At 44.5% G+C, this 18,597-nt stretch overlaps 1 protein-coding gene across 2 annotated transcripts in view; it reads right to left on the bottom strand.

Moving 5' to 3' along the window:
• Positions 1–18,597, bottom strand: part of RIT2 (Ras like without CAAX 2) — a 256,817-nt gene that overhangs the window by 185,497 nt on the left and 52,723 nt on the right. For both annotated transcript variants that reach the window (XM_083403205.1, XM_083403204.1), the window contains exon 2: positions 2,715–2,771. In XM_083403205.1, coding sequence (XP_083259331.1) covers positions 2,715–2,771 — 57 coding nt within the window. The remainder of the gene's footprint in view (positions 1–2,714; positions 2,772–18,597) is intronic.

The following is an 18,597-nucleotide window of genomic DNA, read 5'->3' as shown; positions in this document are numbered from 1 at the left end:
AAGGGCCTCGGAGGATGTTCACAGGATCCAGGTAGGTTCATATGGAGAGAGGTGGTCCTTGAGGCATTGCGGTCCTGAGCCCCAAACTAGCTTAAGGGGGTTGTCTTAGCCTCTCTACTTTTCTGTCAACTAGTGCAAAAGCAAAATCTCCACCCCACACCCCACCAGTTGTCTGGGAGCTCTGTTCTCAATGGGCCTTTCTTTCCTGCAGATCTGAAGTGTGAAAGATGAGGAAATGGTTAAAGCTCAAAGAAAACGGAGTGCAGCAAACTTCTGTCTTTCATTCTCTTAAAGCCATCTCCTTTTATAGCCAGATAAATGTTTGCTCTCAGCCATCTGTCAGCACTGAATGCTCAGCAATGTTAATCCAAAGTGATGAATGTGCCCTGTGGACATCCAGAAGGGTACCTCTGGGGTCATTACTCACTCTTCCCTTTTAAAGGTGATACTAGGAATTTATAACGATGCCCACCATCTTTGGGATCAAGCAAAAGGGCCTGATGGACAGTGACATCTGATGTTGCTGTTGCCACAGAATGCTGTTGCAGCGGCAACTGCAAGCCAATAATTCAGAAGACTCAAAAGACACAGGGTTACAATTTGGTCTGGCCTTTCCTTGATAGCATTGTGGGGGAGGCTGGAAAGACGTATCACATTTCTAGAGGAGTGCAGAGCGGGAAAGGAGACACAATATGGCAAATAGCACAGGATCCATCTTCCTGAGACTCTTAACAAGCAAGCAGGTTTCTAGTCCTTATTATGGTTGCAAATATATATTTGGAAGCTTGGGGATGGGGCTCTGGTGCTCTCAACAACTCCTGGCCTGAATAAATTAATGACTTATAAAAGAAAGAAAAACAGTTTCTGTTATGGAATGGAAGTTATATTCTCAGTGCAGACATTACACACAGGCTGGAAAATTCAGCTTTCTTAGGTGTAGGATCTAGATTGTTTACATGAAAAGCTATAAGCTTCCTCCCCACTTGCTAGCACAGAGTACCTTGACCAAGCTTTAAATAAAAAACATTTTTGCCACACCCATCAACGGGCTTTAAAAAGAGATTCAGATACTCAGAGAAGGACTATTCCAAACAGTTTCATTCAGCCTTTTATGAATGACTTGCAGTGTTTCTCTTGGTCAAACTATGAGCTGGTCTGTATACAGAAGTTCTGTCCTTTTTGCTACCAGTTCACACTTAGCAGGTATATCAGAGGTTGCCCTCAAGGAGCCCATGGGCGCAGTGGTGTACTTGAGGTCTTCCCCTGGTGCCAACAAAGTCTCTGATGCACCACACCATTGCCTCTTGGGTCATGCATGAGGTGGTGAGCATGGTTACCCTGTTCTCCTTTGAAAACTACATAGAGCTGAAGAAGGAAGTGGCAAGAGTGTCGCTCTTTCCAACTTCCTCTTTAATCCCTATGTGCTTTTCAAGGCTTCTTCTAGATATGACTTTTACATAGGTCCTTAGGAAAGGTGAAGTGTTTGCATGGGTGTGCTCTAGCTCCTTTTCTGTTTGAGGGGGAGCAAATCTGAGGGGAAGAGGGACAGAAATTGCCAGAGCAGGGGGTGCCAATGGGACACATTCAACAATCCAAATGTGCCCACAGGCCTAAAATGTCTGCCTCCCCTTGATAAACACAGAAATGCTGGATTCTGAAACACCAACCTGAAAGCTAATCTTACTGCTAGGCATCTCCCAAAATCCCCGGCCAAGTAACTGCCATTTTGAATTTTTGAAGGTTTCACAAAGTTCACATTGGAAACCTTGCCTGTTGAGCCTTTGCAATATTCAGGCTACACATAGGTGTTGGTAACAAACTGCTTTACTTAACTGGGTTATATACAGCTCCCTGGCAGGACCCTAGAAGAAGGTCTATGCTGAGAAGGAAGAGCATGGAGTCTGAGTCACACACAGCAGCATATCCAGGGGTTGGCCAGGTTTGTCCCTGCCAAGGACGCAGGCCTGGGAAGTACACAAAAAATGTGCCTTTCCACTTTGGCTCAGAGTGACTAGGAGCCCATCCACTAACACGCTCCCTGGACTGCTCCTCTACTGCCCTGGGTGATGTACGCAGGCTTCCCTGGGTGCCTTTGTGGAAGAATCCGTTCACTGGTGTAGAGCACAAAAGGTGTTGAAAAGCAAGCTTTTAAAGTTTCTGGCCCATGGTCTCTCCTGTCTTTGAAAGGAGCAAAGGAGCTTAGATATGCCTCTGCTCATACATAAAGGGACTGTGCAGTTAATTCTAACACAATGGCCATGAATCATTTCAACCAGGGCTATAGCTTTTCATTTGCATCATTAGCAGATTAATCAACTAAAAGTTGAGTTCATAAAACACTGGGAACCAATATGCTAGCATGGTCATGATCACGGTCCCCTTCCCCTATTTTTCAAGGCTATTTTAGTTCCAGTGTGTTCATGATGTACTAAACAACAAGGAAATCCTAAAGGGAGCCATTTCTTCAAACTACATGTAGTAGCTTTGGTTTATCATGCTGCAGGCAATCTTGTGCTCCCTTCAGAATTTCGAACGTGGAAATGATATTCAGGTGCCGATTTATATGCAAATGTATTTCCATTTAATTGGTTAATTAATGAGTCACTTGGATAAAGGGGATGCAATCAATGAGAAACCTTTTCAGCAGTTGGAAGCCCAATTTCTCATTGCTCCACGGCCCAAAGTGCTGGTGTAAAAAAGAGGGTTTAACTTACCTATGGTGGGATCATGGTAGTCGGGGAACCGGTGGCTGATAAACTGCATTGTCATCGCTGGGGAAACAGAAAGAGATGGAAATGATGAGTCAATGATTAGCAGCTGTGATACGCAGCTCAGAAAAACCAAAACCAAGTAGTTTGCATTTCTGAAAAACTGAAAAACAGAGTGCAGCCCTATGCAGGGATGGAGTTTTTTTGAAAATCTCAATGGCAGATTTTTTAAAAAATTCCTGACTCACACCTTGACCTTGATAAGAAGTGAGTTATATTCCCTCCTCAGCTCTGCACTTCGTTAATATATTTGTTATTGTACACATTTGTTTTCCTACAGTGCATGCTCTAGTTATCTCCCACTTGGACTACTGCAATGCACTCTACGTGGGGCTGCCTTTGAAGGTGACTCGGAAACTGCAATTAATCCAGAATGCAGCAGCTAGACTGGTGACTGGGAGTGGCCGCCGAGACCATATAACACTGGTCCTGAAAGATCTTCATTGGCTCCCAGTATGTTTCCAAGCACAATTCAAAGTGTTGGTGCTGACCTTTAAAGTCCTAAACAGCCTTGATCCTGTATACCTGAAGGAGCGTCTCCACTCCCATCATCCAGCCCGGATATTGAGGTCCAGTGCCGAGGGCCTTCTGGCAGTTCCCTTGCTGCAAGAAGTGAAGTTACAGGGAACCAGGCAGAGGGCCTTCTCGGTAGTGAGGCCTGCCCTGTGGAACGCCCTTCCAGCAGATGTCAAGGCAATAAACAACTATTTTACTTTTAAAAGACAACTGAAGGCGGCCCTGTTTAGGGAAGTTTTTTATGTCTGATGCTGTATTGTTTTTAATATTTGGTTGGCAGCTGCCCAGAGGGACTGGGGAAACCCAGCAGATGGGCAGGGTATAAATAATAAATTATTATTATTATAAAGTGACCAGCACACATACATATTTCATGAATATCCATAACTTGTCCAGACTGGAAATGAAGGAAAGTTGCAGACAAAATCCTCAGCCTAATGCTTCTCACTCCTGTTTTCAGTAACCTACAATACTGTATACTAGACTAGTGATGTTATGCAACCTCTGGAGCTGATTGGCTCAACTGACTGATGGGTATGATGATGTGGAATAGCCATGGATGTTCTAAATGGTCAGGAAGACAAGGGGGCCAGAATGTTTGCAATCCAGTTTCTACCAGAAAATAGAGGTGGGGGAATAATTTCTCTAGGATTGAGAACTTACACAGGTCCCAGAGTACAGGTGAGGAACCTTCTCCCCAACCCCTGCCAACCCCTATTCACTCAGGCAATCTGTTAGGGGCAAAAAGCTCACAGAGGGCAGAGTCAACACCAAAAGCCACCTACCTAATATCAATAGGCAGGGAGTTTCAAAGTGTAGGTACTGTCATGCTGGATTCTCTGCATTAGCAGAAGAAACCATATGTCATTGGGAAAAGCACCAGTTCTGCATTTCATTAATAGTTTTGGTTTGTTACTATAACAATAATTTGTGTGGTGAGTTCCCGCCTCCCCCCGAGGAAATAAAGACACAGGACATAAGAATTCAGGTTAATGGGTCAAATTAGGCCACAACTTTATTGATTACAGGAATTGAGCAGTATTGGCTTAGGCATTGGTCCTAACTACTAACCGGCTAGAGGCCGGAAGGGTTAATCACCAGAGGGAGGAGTCCTGCTGAGGCACGTCAACTAGGACCTCCCCCGGGCGTCACCGCGTGGGGGCATGCCGTGGGCCCACACCTCCCTAGGCATAGGACAAGGCCACGCTCCCCAGAATCCTTTACCGGACTACCCTTGCTTAGGGGAAGGTGATGGCGCTCCTTCCCCCCTCATTTGCATAACAATAGGACAGTACCCCTACCAATGCCTAACCGCCATTCGAGCCCAGGCTCGCCTTCCTTCAACAGATGTCACAGCGAAGAGCAAGTACAGTGGTACCTCAGGTTAAGAACTTAATTCATTCTGGAGGTCCGGTCTTAACCTGAACCTGTTCTGAACCTGAGGTACCACTTTAGCTAATGGGGCCTCCCACTGCCACCGCGCTGCTGGAGCATGATTTCTGTTCTCATCCTGAAGCAAAGTTCTTAACCCGAGGTACTCCTTCCGGGTTAGCGGAATCTGTAACCTGAAGCATCTGTAACTCGAGGTACCACTGTATAGTTTATTTTTCAAGGACTTTGTTTCCTGATGTTGGAACAGATGGGCCTTTGGCCTAATTCAGAAGCATTCTTCTTATGATCTTAGATTCAGTCAAGCATATTATTGACTTGTCTACCAAGGTACAGTGGTACCTTGGTTCTCAAATGCCTTGGTACTCAAACAACTTGGAACCCAAACACTGCAAACCTGGAAGTGTTCCAGTTTGCGAACTTTTTACAGAAGCCGAATATGCTCCATTTTGAGTGCCACACTTCTGTTTTGAGTGTTACGCTGAGGTCTGTCTGTTTTTGCTATTTATTTTGCGTTTTTGTGGCCCTTTTTTTGTTTGTTTTTGTGACTGTGCGGAACCCACTTCAGCTACTGATTGATTGTGTGACTGCATTATATTGTTTATTGCTTTCATTTTATGAATCCATGGTCTCGTTAGATAGTAAAATCCATGCTAAATTGCTTTTTAAGGGGTTGTCTGGAACGGATTAATCCATTTTGCATTACTTTCTATGGGAAAGCACCCCTTGGTTTTGGAATGCTTTGGTTTTGGAACCGACTTCCGGAACGGATAAAGTTTGAGAACCAAGGTACCACTGTATTAGTTAATTTCCCCATTTCCCCAAATGCATAGAAATTCCAATCACCCCTGCAGCTGGTGTGGTACAGTCCATTCTATCACCGTAGAGAACCTACCATTCATTCATCCCTCTGCAGGCCTCAGATGCCAGCAGGGCAAGACTATGAATATACAAGACTGTCGCTGCCTACTCACATCATTCAAAATGCATCTCATCTGTCTTCTTAGCTTTATTGCTGTCCCTTGTAGCACAACCCGCCCCCTTGCAATCAATAAGAATCCAGGTACCATGGAGTGCTCACAAAGCGAGCGTCGTTCAGCCTTTTGGTAGCCATCATTTATTATATATATGCACACGGTTATTGCGCCAAGTCTTTCTGATAGGAAATCAATGGCCAGGAGAAGAATCATCGCAAACTGCAGAGAGGTCCATCAGAAAGTTAAGGCATGAACTCCCACCTGGCTGCCCACGAACACATTTGATACATTTTCTAAAAGTGAAGGGAACGCAACCGGGATTTCAACCCCAGAGCATCCCCAAAGTCGGTAGCTGTGATTGTTTAGAAGATCACAAAGCTCTTGAAGTTAAGTGGGATTTTTTAGCAGCAATGTTAAGGAATATGTAAAAATGGATTGTTAACAGGTGATAATTTAAAGCTATAATATATTAAGACAAAAGATTAAGGTAAAATTAAAGAGGGAAAGGATTTGCTGAATTAACCAACTGAACTGGAATGCAAGAAAGGGAGGTGTGAGGAGGTCAGGGAAACAAGTAAATGAAAGATATGACATGGAAAGATTGATTTGTTTTTAACTGTTTCTATTTTGCATCTTTTTTCTTTTTTACTTTTTTTTAACCTTTTACATTTTCTTGTTTTTTTCTTCTTTTTTCAATTTTTTGTAATATATTGAAAACTTTAATAAATATCTTTTTTTTAAAAAAAAAAAAGAAGATCACAAAGCTCTGGTGTCTAGGAGGCAAAAGCAGTCAGGATCCCAAAGCATTTTGTGCATTTCATTTTAAAAAAAAACAAAAAACAGCACTGGCTTGAGCAGTTTATTTATTCTATTTTATTTTAATGTTTTCAGGCTGCCTTTCTGGGCAAAGGCCTCCCAATATGGCTTGCAGAGCAGGGAGAGCAAGCAAAAAGCAGTTACAATATTCAGTAAAATATAATTCAATGAAAGACCATCATTTTAAATGGCAGTTTAAAAAACATATATCCCACAATCTGACTCAATGTTCATTTAAAAAACAAGCAACAACCCAATGAAACCCAATCAGGGAATACTTGTTTTAAAACCAGTAATAATATAGCCATTTAATAATCAGAAATTGATTATTATTAACAGCTGGAAGTAACTCAAAACTATTGACTTTTGAGGGATGTTTAAAAGCTGTGAGGATTCTAACAGCTAAGAAGGCAGCTGTCTGAGGAATAACTGTCCTCTCCTCCTGGCCTAGATATGGTCACAGGATCTAATCTGGGTGTGGGAAGGTGAAGAGTTGCTGTTCTTCCTCAAGGGATAACAACCAAAGCCATCACTGGCCACTGGATGTAACTTTAAGACCAGTTGTGCTTGAAATTGCTTTCCTCTCCTCCCTTCATTTCCTATTTCCTTGTGTGTCTTGCCTTCTTTTCTTTTTTCAATGATATTTATTAAATGTTTAATAATTACAAAAAGAAAAAAGAAACAATAAAAATTTAACAAACATTACATCAAAAATAAAAAGAAAAACAATACCACAAAACAACAAGAAAAAACTAAAACATTTAAAAACACATCCAAGTTTCATTTCATTATCTTTCATAAGCTTATTTCCTCGACTTCCTCGCACCTCCCTTTTTTGTATTCTAGTTCAAATTAGCTGGTTCAACAAATCCTTTCCCTCTTTCTCAATTTTTGTTCTATAATTTATCTTAACACAATTTAACTTTAAATTTTCCACTTTAGCACATTAACAATTAATATTCATATAGTTCTTAATAACACTTCTGCTAAGACCATATAACTTCATTCCAATATTCTTCTAACATTCATTAATTTTGCAATATTTCTGTAAATATACTTTAAACTTTTTCCAATCTTCTTCCATCGACTCTTCTCCCTGGTCTTGGATTCTGTCAGTCATTTCCGCCATCTCCATATAGTCCATCAGCTTCATCTGCCATTCTTCCTGGGTGGGTAGCTCTTGTGTCTTCCAATAATAATAATAATAATAATAATAATAATAATAAATTTTATTTATATCCCGCCCTCCCCAGCCGAATACTTTGCGATCAGTATTCTTGCTGCTGTTGTGGCGTACATAAAAAAAGTTCTATCTTTCTTTAACACCAATTGGCCGAACATGTCCAGGAGAAAGGCCTCTGGTTTCTTCAGGAAGGTATATTTAAATACCTTTTTCATTTCATTATATATCATTTCCCAGAAGGTCTTAATCCTTGGGCACGTCTTCCCTTCTTAGACGGTGAGCCTGAAGACAGGGACAACCTTCCGAATAGTTTATGTAAGCCCTTCTGAGAGGCTAAAGGGTGACTAGTGCAATGAATAAATAAATCCCTCAATTGTACAAGGGGCAACTGTAACTCCCTCAAGGGAGGAGTTCAAATATGGGGCCACCACTGAGAAGACCTGTTCCTTATGTTCCCCCGTCAGCATTAATTTGCACGAAAAAGCATTCTCCTCGTCTTCTTTTTTAATGCAGTGGTACCTTGGGTTACCTAGGGACGCGGGTGGCGCTGTGGGTTAAAGCCTCAGCGCCTAGGGCTTGCCGATCAAAAGGTTGGCGGTTCGAATCCCCGCGGCGGGGTGCGCTCCCGCTGTTCGGTCCCAGCGCCTGCCAACCTAGCAGTTTGAAAGCACCCCCGGGTGCAAGTAGATAAATAGGGACCGCTTACTAGCGGGAAGGTAAACAGTGTTTCCGTGTGCGGCTCTGGCTCGCCAGAGCAGCGATGTCACGCTGGCCACGTGACCCGGAAGTGTCTTCGGACAGCGCTGGCCCCCGGCCTCTTGAGTGAGATGGGTGCACAACCCTAGAGTCTGTCAAGACTGGCCCGTACGGGCAGGGGTACCTTTACTTTACCTTTACCTTGGGTTACAGACTCTTCAGGTTACATACGCTTCAGGTTACAGACTCCGCTAACACAGAAATAGTACCTCGGGTTAAGAACTTTGCTTCAGGATGAGAACGGAAATCATGCTCCGGCGGCACAGCAGCAGTGGGAGGCCCTATTAGCTGAAGTGGTGTTTCAGGTTAAGAGCAGTTTCAGGTTAAGAACGGACCTCCAGAACAAATTCAGTACTTAACCTGAGGTACCACTGTATAAAGAAATAGAAGAAAAATTGCAACCATCAAAACTACACAAAAACAAACGTTGATCCATTCTTACTACAACATGGACTAGATTCCCCCTTTTTGATATACTCTAATGAAATTATTAATATAAATTGCTGCAAAATTGCATGTTTTGATATGATGCACTAGGATGTATTTAGAGCTTCCCCGCTCCTAGTCACACTACTCTGAAGTCTCTCAGCCCCACTCACCTCACAGAGTGTTTGTTGTGGGGGAGGAAGGGAAAGGAGAATATTAGCCGCTTTGAGACTCCTTCGGGTAGTGATAAAGCGGGATATCAAATCCAAACTCTTCTCTTCTTCTTTTAAAAAACACATACATCCTTTTGCTGAATAACGGTTATTATGGACATAATGGGCTGGGTCTCCACACCCTTTATGTGGGCTTCCCAATGGCAACTTGAAGACTACTCCTGAAAATAGGATGGTGGATTAGACTGATGCTTAGATTCTGATCGTTGCAGGTAGTTCACACATAATTCCTTAACATGTAAACATACATGGCTGGACATTCACATTTGCAGCATGATATTTTGCAACTTGGAGGCAACTGAAATTCCTTGCACAGTGTGTCATGAAATTGCTACAGGAACAAATTGAGAATTGTGCTTCTGTAATTGGCAACAGCATCTTAAAAAGCAGCATCTTAAAAAGCAGAGACATCACCGCGCCTACAAAGGTCCATATTGTTAAAGCTATGGTTTTCCCAGTAGTGATGTATGGAAGTCAGAGCTGGACCATAAAGAAGGCTGATCGCCGAAGAATTGATGCTTTTGAATTATGGTGCTGGAGGAGACTCTTGAGAGTCCCATGGACTGCAAAAAGATCAAACCTATCCATTCTGAAGGAAATCAGCCCTGAGTGCTCACTGGAAGGACAGATCATGAAGCTGAGGCTCCAATACTTTGGCCACCTCATGAGAAGAGAAGACTCCCTGGAAAAGACCCTGATTTTGGGAAAGATGGAGGGCACAAGGAGAAGGGGACGACAGAGGATGAGGTGGCTGGACAGTGTTGTCAAAGCTACGAACATGAGTTTGACTAAACTGCAGGAGGCAGTGGAAGGCAGGGGTGCCTGACGTGCTCTAGACCAGGGGGTCACGAAAAGTTGGACACGACTAATTGACTAAACAGCAACAAATTGGCAACAACCAAGAATTGGGGGGATTTAACCTAGCACATGTTTCACTGCTGAGTTATTCCCCATCCACTCTGCAATGCAAAAGGAGGCAAGATTCTTCTTCTTCTTCTTCTTCTTCTTCTTCTTCTTCTTCTTCGATTGTGCCCATAATGAATGCTTCTTCTCATTTGCATGGAAGACTTGTGGTGCTCTTGTTGCAGAATCTGAAGAGAGGAAGCTAAATGTTTCAGATATTTGAGACAATCGGCAAATCACTGGCAGTACAAGGGTTAAAGAAGTCACCCAACCATCTAAAACAGCTATCTTTCTATTTTTATGGAGCAGCTTGAAATTAAATCATGCCTTCGAAACAGAGAGGTCTTCAAAACCTTATCAAATATTCATTAAATATCTATATGATGACTTGCAATTCAAGATTTTAGGAAATAATGACAACAATTCAATTGGAATATTCTTCTTTTTCTCCCTTTGGTACAATAAACATACCATTTATTACAGTCGTTCTACTCTGCATCTTTATGTATTTATTTCAATTCCAGACTTACCCATGTATTTCATTTACTCATTCTCATTTAAAAGCCTCATTTTAATACTGCAGCCTCTTCTGCTGCATATATAATTCAGAGATAAGTGTCCCTAATTTATACATAGGTGCAGTTTTGCACAGGATTTTAATATTCTGATGAAACCAAAAGGCATGTCATCAGCAACAGATTTGTCTATTACTATAGTATCCAACTGTAGACAGAGATCAATGCCATGCCCTCCTACCAGACAGACATTCTCTCTCTTTACTTTGATTTTGCTTAACAGTACAAGAAGAACATAAAGACAGCCTTGCCTGATCTGAGCAAAAGCCCATCAAAATTCACTCTAACAGAAAACTCATACCCTGATGGAGTGATCCAACCACTGGGCTGAGCTGGCCTCTCATCAGCTACTGCTGACGGAGCGATGTGAGAGTCACTCGATCAATGTTGGCTTCCATTTTCTTCCCATCAAACCTGTGGGCAGGGGGCACGGTGGTGGCCTGTTCACTGGCAAAGGCTAGAGCAGTGGTGTCCAAACATTTTTCAAAGAGGGCCAGATTTCATGAAGTGAAGGGCCTTGAGGGCCAACCAAAGAACAAACCACAGTTGTTAACCATTTTTTAAAATTGAAGTCATTGAGCTGTATTAGGTCCCCAAAATGGACTTTGGACATGCCTGGTCTAGAGGAAAGTCCTGAAATGGTGCAAACCAGTCACTCTGCCATTGCAAGATGGTAACGAGTCCATTCCAGGCCCAGTTACTACACCAGTCTGGAGCTGGTGCACTGGGATCAGGCCCAATTGTTCTGCTCACAAAACTTCCCACCCAGACACATCCTGGCACCACCATCTGGCATCACTGTAGAAAGCTGGGAGGTTGGGGACACAGATTTATGATCTGCATCCCAAATAGTGACATATCCCCCGAGCTTTTAAGAGGGAAAATTGGGACAACCCACCCTCCCACTGACCCCGTCATTCGCTTGGCCGCTCACCTTTCATAGAATCATAGAATCAAAGAGTTGGAAGAGACCACAAGGGCCATCGAGTCCAACCCCCTGCCAAGCAGGAAACACCATCAGAGCACTCCTGACATATGGTTGTCAAGCCTCTGCTTAAAGACCTCCAAAGAAGGAGACTCCACCACACTCCTTGGCAGCAAATTCCACTGTCGAACAGCTCTTACTGTCAGGAAGTTCTTCCTAATGTTTAGGTGGAATCTTCTTTCTTGTAGTTTGGATCCATTGCTCCGTGTCCGCTTCTCTGGAGCAGCAGAAAACAACCTTTCTCCCTCCTCTATGTGACATCCTTTTACTGTATATATTTGAACATGGCTATCATATCACCCCTTAACCTCCTCTTCTCCAGGCTAAACATGCCCAGCTCCCTTAGCCGTTCCTCATAAGGCATTGTTTCCAGGCCTTTGACCATTTTGGTTTCCCTCTCCTCTCCCACATTTGTCTGCTGGCATCTGATGGCCTTGTCCTCCTCCATTGCCCCAGGCTCCACCAGCCTAGAGCAGTCTAGAGGAAGGCACAGATTTCTCCTCCTCCTCTGCCAACGCTGCAAAAATACTTAGGAAAGCCAGCTCCTGGAAGCTCCGTGACAAAAGGAGGTAGAGTGGCAAGGTCAAGGGCTGGAAGAAGGGGGGAACGGTGGGTGCAGGCCGCTCTGGGTGTCACCACAGAGGGGGGTGACAAAATGCCAGGCGGCACTCTCCATGGGGCCTGCAGCTCGCCCGAGCCACGTGTCTCCCCTGGGAGAGACACAGTGGCTTGCACAAGTGCAGGATTCATGCTGCCCAAACAGTCCACCCGCTGCCACCACCACCCAGTTTTAGGGCAGCTGAGTGGGAGGAGGCAGGCAGACCCTGTGGTGCACCCCGCCCCTATGGGCGGCTTGCCCTGTTCCTGGGCATGCCGCCCCAAACGCCCAACTGGCTTCTTCTGCTGCTGACACCCCCCCCCCCAATTTTTTGGTCCTGCACTCTGGTGTGAGCCAACTGACTTGTGCTGCAGCACAGAACCCCAGATGCAGCACAGAACCCCACATTCTGGCACGACCAGAGCAAAGGAGCCAAATTGGGATATTCTGGACAGGAATCAGAAGCTGGGATGGCCTGTCAATCTGGGATGTCCCACTTAATCTGGGATGGCACACTTGGAGGGTATGTAGTGATGCAAGTACAACAATATTATTATTATTATTATTATTATTATTATTATTATTATTATTTATACCCTGCCCTCCCCAGCCAGAGCCGGGCTCACGGTGGCTAACACCAGTAAAATTACAGTAAAAACATAATAGGGAAAAAACCACCAATTTAAAATACAGGTTAAAATGCAATTTAAAATGCAGCCTCATTTTAAAAGTAGCCCATAGATCAAAACCATAAGGGAAGGGAAACATAAGGATCAGACTGAGTCCAAACCAGAGGCCAGGCGGAACAGCTCTGTCTTGCAGGCCCTGCGGAAAGATGTCAAGTCCTGCAGGACCCTAGTCTCTTGTGACAGAGCGGTCCACCAAGTCGGGGCCAGTACTGAAAAGGCCCTGGCCCTAGTTGAGACCAATCTAACCACCTTGCAACCTGGGACCTCCAAAATGTTGTCATTTGTGGACCTTAAGGTCCTCCGTGGGGCAGGAGAGGTGGTCCCATAGGTACCTGGGTCCTAGGCCGCATTGTCTCTCATTCAAAGGGAACACCACCAAACCAAACTTGCCCACACTCCCTGCCACCCGGGTGAGAGTCATAAGTGTGTTGCTCAACAGAACTGGCACTATTATGAGCCTCGATGAGGCAGCGGCTTCAGTGACAGAGGGGGGAAGGAAGGCAGATTTTTCTCATTTTCTGTGGTGGTTTATTTGATGCTGGTTTTATATGCTTTCCTTCTAATAAACTGAGCACAGGAACACTGTTAGGATCGCTGATTGAGCTGCCTTTCTCCCTGCTAGAAGTTAGCGCTTCCTGTTTTATTTTTATACAGTAGTGTCAGGGGACTGCCATGGGAACAGGGAAGGAAGGCAGAGGGGCAGCTGGGATACAGGGAACCGCCGAAAATCTTGAGAAGCAGTTCCTCTTCCTGCGGTGGGGTAAGGCCACACCTCCTGTGGGGAAGAGGGGAAGGGACCAGAGGATGCTGCTGGGAGCCCCAGTGCCGCACCTGGTCAGTCTGAGGGTGGGAAAAGCCACACCTCGTGGGTAAAGGAGGGGAAAGGGCTAGAGGATGCTGCTGGGAGCCTCAGCACCGCTCCTGGCCAAGCCGGACGTCACCCACCTTGCACAGAGGTGTAAAATGCAAAGAAGGAAGGAAAAGGCTGGGGGTGACTAAGCTCTTATGTTGGGGGAGGACCCGGAAATGACACTCCCGGATTCTGCTAGCGATTGAGGCAGACATGAACTTGTGGTTCTGTGCTGTAAAAAGTTTTGCACCAAAATAAGACCTGTAAAAGACAGGCCGGAGTCCTGACTGGTTACTCACGAGCAACCACTACTGCCATCTGACAAGTAGACTAACTTCTTCATACTTGCACATCACTGTCTATCCTCCATTCAGGCAAGCGAGAAGCAATAGGCACTCAAAGACACATTTACCGTAAGTCAAAAACACTCATGGAGGATGCAAAACAGACAGGTCTGAAAGGCTGCATGTGGTCCCAGGGACTTATAGTCCCTATTCATCCAGCACAAACTACAGATCCCAGGATTCTGAGGGGAGACTCCATTTGCTGGTTCACCTCAGGCAGCAGGCCCTGTTCCCCACATTCTGTATCCAGACTGACAGGGGGGGAGACTTCTTTAAACAGTTATCCTTGCGGAGCTGCTATGAATTTATAATGAGGCCCCTTAACATTTATATTTGCCTCCACCGCAGGTGCAATCATTTATTAACACGGCAATAAATGTTTAATCTTGTTCATCTGTAACCTTTTCGATCAGACGGTTAACCCTCCCCGCTCCAAGAAATGATCCGGGGGGGGGGGGGAGGAAGGCTGCAAATCATGTCACGTTAAGTCTAAATTGAAATTTTGAAATTAAAAAATGCTCCACCAGCCTGGCCATTCCACATGCATACATACATACAGGGTGGAGTTTGGTTGCACATCTCATGAATGGATGTCACCTGGGAGAGCTGGAGGATATTTTGAGTAGGCAAGAAAAGAAGGACTTCTTCACACAAGGCAAAATTAACTGACAGATTCCAGGAGTGAAAGATGGGTGCCAGGGAAGATCAACTGAGAGACTGCTGAGGTTGGTTTTCCATCACCTCCTCAAACAACTGCCCATTTTGTAGACTCTCAGGAGAGCATCAATGAGGGACTACTGCCCCATGGGCCAAAATAGTTCCATCACAATTGCTAGTGGGATAATAAAGACACAAAACAGTCTCAATCACCTTGCATCTGCAAGCTGTGTTTTTCTCTACAGAAGAGCCAGGCTGCAGTTATTTCCATTTAGGACAAGGACAGCAATGGAAGAAAATGGGTTACTTGCATTTCAAGAGTCTAGAGGTACTGAGGGAAATGCCAACAGAGCTACTGAGCAGAAGAAAGCTGTGGCTCATAACTTAAAAGACTCATAAACCATCCACTTGTTTCTTGTTGCAAAAGAGAGAACCAAGATTAATCTTGGCCTGGACCTCTGGATTCTGAAAAGTGGGGAAAGATTGCTGCTGTGGTGACTGGGGCTTGTACAAGCTCTGCCACAATGCCCCTTAGTGTGAAGAAAGAATGGAGTTGCACAATTCCAGTGGCTCTGAGTCGAGAGTGTACATGGATAAGACCCAGTATAAGGATGAGAATGATGGTTGTGGAATCTAGATTCAGGTAGGTAGCCGTGTTGGTCTGACACAGTAGAAATGTATAAAATAATAATAATAAAATGTCCAGTAGCACCTTAGAGACCAACTAAGTTTGTTCTTGGTATGAGCTTCATGTGCATGCACACTTCTTCAGATACATTGAAACAGAAATCACCAGACCTTTATATATAGTGAGAAGGTGGGGAGGAGTATTACTCAGAAGGGTGGTGGGAATGGGTGATTGGCTGATGGTGATGATGATGATGATGATGATGATGATGATGATGATAATTTATTTGTACCCCGCCTTTCTGGTTGGGTTTCCCCAACCACTCTGGGCAGCTTCCAACAAAGATTTGAAATACATTAAAATGTCACACATTAAAAACTTCCCTAAACAGGTATGGAAAACCTGTTGATGACAGTTAACGACTGCAATTGGTCTTACAGGGAAAAGCAAGGTATGAGATGGCCAAAAATAACTTTATCATATATAATGATATAAGAACCCAATGCCTCTACAGTGGATGCTCGGGTTGCGAACGTGATCCATGAGGGATGCGTGTTTGCAACCCGCAGCGTCCCCAACCCGCATCTGTGCACACGCGGGTTGCAATTTGACACTTCTGTGCATGTGCAAAGCGCAATTTAGCGCTTCTGTGTATGCACGACCAGAAACCCAGAAATAGCCCATTCCAGTACTCCTGGGTTTCGGCGGTCTGTATCCCCAAAAAAACGCAACCTGAAGCGGCTGTAATCCAAGGTATGACTGTATTCAGACCAGGTCTCTCCATGGTTTTAAGTTTGGTAATAAGTTGTAATTCAGCATTGTGGAATCTATAATCCAAGAAGAAGAAGAGTTTGGATTTGATATCCCGCCTTTCACTCCCTTTAAGGAGTCTCAAAGCGGCTAACATTCTCCTTTCCCTTCCTCCCCCACAACAAACACTCTGTGAGGTGAGTGGGGCTGAGAGACTTCGGAGAAGTGTGACTGGCCCAAGGTCACCCAGCAGGTGCATGTGGAGGAGCGGAGACGCGGACCCGGTTCCCCAGATTACGAGTCCACCGCTCTTAACCCCTACACCACACTGGCTCTCAATGCAACAGTTGTGCTACTGTAAGCTTGTTGAGCCACCAGTTGTGCAACCAATTGTGCAACAGGAAGTATCAGGGCTATAGCAATTTGTTGCACAATCAGCCACAGGAACCTTGCTGGCTTCCTGCATCCTTTCTTGCTCAAGCCATTTCACTAGCACAGCTGGTACACTAAAAAGAGATTTTAAATTGGTCCTACATTGAATCCCTCCCCTAATGCTTTAATATCAGTTGATTTAATTTCACACTTTATTTTCCAGTGTAATCACTGTATCCCATTTTCCTCCTTGCACAGACTTATATTGTCCCTTCCTCAAGACTCATTTATGTATAAAGTGCTTTTGATTTTCCCCTTTGATATTATTTGTAGATCATGCTTGCATCTCTCATGAACTAAAATGCTTTCACCAGTCTTCTGCTGATATATATATATTATAAATATATGTGGTTCATTTTTCCCCAAACTGATTTCGGCCTCTGGTTGTACCAGTCGCAACCTCTCTCTCCCTCTGGGGCAAATTGAAAAGGTCCATTTCAGATGGTTGCTGAGAAACTGCAGCTAGGCAGCTGGGGCGGTGGAACCTTATTGTCCACTTCACCTACTGATCTCTGAGAGGTACCATTATGTTCTTAAAGGCCATCGCTGATCAAAATGACCTTGTTTTATTTCTCCGGAGACAAGCCCATGACAACAGCAATATGGTGACCTCTAACACCATAAAGCACTTTTAGATCAATATAGATTAAATGCTATTTTCTACAAGATTCCCCCCTCCCTCCCTGTTCTGACCTGCAAAGAGGTCTCATTTAGACATCACAAGCCAGTGGAATCCTGCTTAGCTGATGAAATTCAATGAAATGAGTAGCAATTACCCCATAAAAGTGGCTCAGTGGGAGCAAATTATTAAACTCTTTTCTCTGTTGGCAAAGAATTGGTTAGATATTTATCCACGCCACGGCCTCTCAGTTTGACAAACCCCCCTCTGGCAGTAGTAAAGGAGAACGGCCAAAAACAAATGAAGAGCGAGATAAGGAATAGAAACAAATCCCGGCTTCAGCCACCAAACTTCAGTCAATGTATTTCAGGCTCAGAACGGATTATATACATCAAATATCCACTTGGAAATCAGACTGAAGGGCAGGTGCAGTCACAAATGCACAGAGAGCTGGTTCCAATGGCTTTGAGATGGCTTGAGGTGGCTGTTGTGTTTACCTTCTCTTTGTGAACCTCCTATCTGGACCTCTGGTTGATCACTGCAAGAAGAGAATGCTGGACTCGATGGGCCTTTGGTTCTTCTTAAGTTCCTAAGGTATATCTGTGGCAGAAATGGGGTCCACATTGAAAGCACCTCTCCAGTTCCCAATGGCATTTGAACTTGTTGCATGAACGGAGGATGGTCAAGAGGGTATTCTATGGTTACCAGATTTTTTTCAATGAATCCAGGGAAACTTTTTTTGTTTTGTTTTTGAAGCTGAGTAGCAACAGGGAGTCAGTAGTGGGAATGGTAAGGCCCAAGCACACATGCATATTGTATAAAGGTGCAAAGCCCTTCTTTCACACCTTGTGAAACATAAATGCACAGAGTTTTTTAAAATGGGCAACGACGCGCCGTCCACCCATGACTCCCGAGCCTTCCCCGATCTCCCGCCCCTTCCTCCTTTGTTTTGACCAATTCTGGGAGACTTGGGAGTCATGGGTTGCAGCTGTTGCCCGGTTTTTTTAAAAAAAACTTTGCACATTTATGTTTCACAATGTGCAAAAGAAGGGCTTTGCACTTTGCCTGGCACCACTGTTCAAGAAGGACACTGACAAACTGGAACGTGTCCAGAGGAGGGCAACCAAAATGGTCAAAGGCCTGGAAACGATGCCTTATGAGGAACGGCTAAGGGAGCTGGGCATGTTTAGCCTGGAGAAGAGGAGGTTAAGGGGTGATATGATAGCCATGTTCAAATATATAAAAGGATGTCACCTAGAGGAGGGAGAAAGGTTGTTTTCTGCTGCTCCAGAGAAGTGGACACGGAGCAATGGATCCAAACTACAAGAAAGAAGATTCCACCTAAGCATTAGGAAGAACTTCCTGACAGTAAGAGCTGTTCGACAGTGGAATTTGCTGCCAAGGAGTGTGGTGGAGTCTCCTTCTTTGGAGGTCTTTAAGCAGAGGCTTGACAACCATATGTCAGGAGTGCTCTGATGGTGTTTCCTGCTTGGCAGGGGGTTG

Source organism: Podarcis tiliguerta (assembly GCF_965153285.1).
Source record: "Podarcis tiliguerta genome assembly, chromosome: 11".
Lineage (NCBI taxonomy): Eukaryota > Metazoa > Chordata > Lepidosauria > Squamata > Lacertidae > Podarcis > Podarcis tiliguerta.
This window is presented reverse-complemented; position numbering and strand designations above follow the sequence as displayed.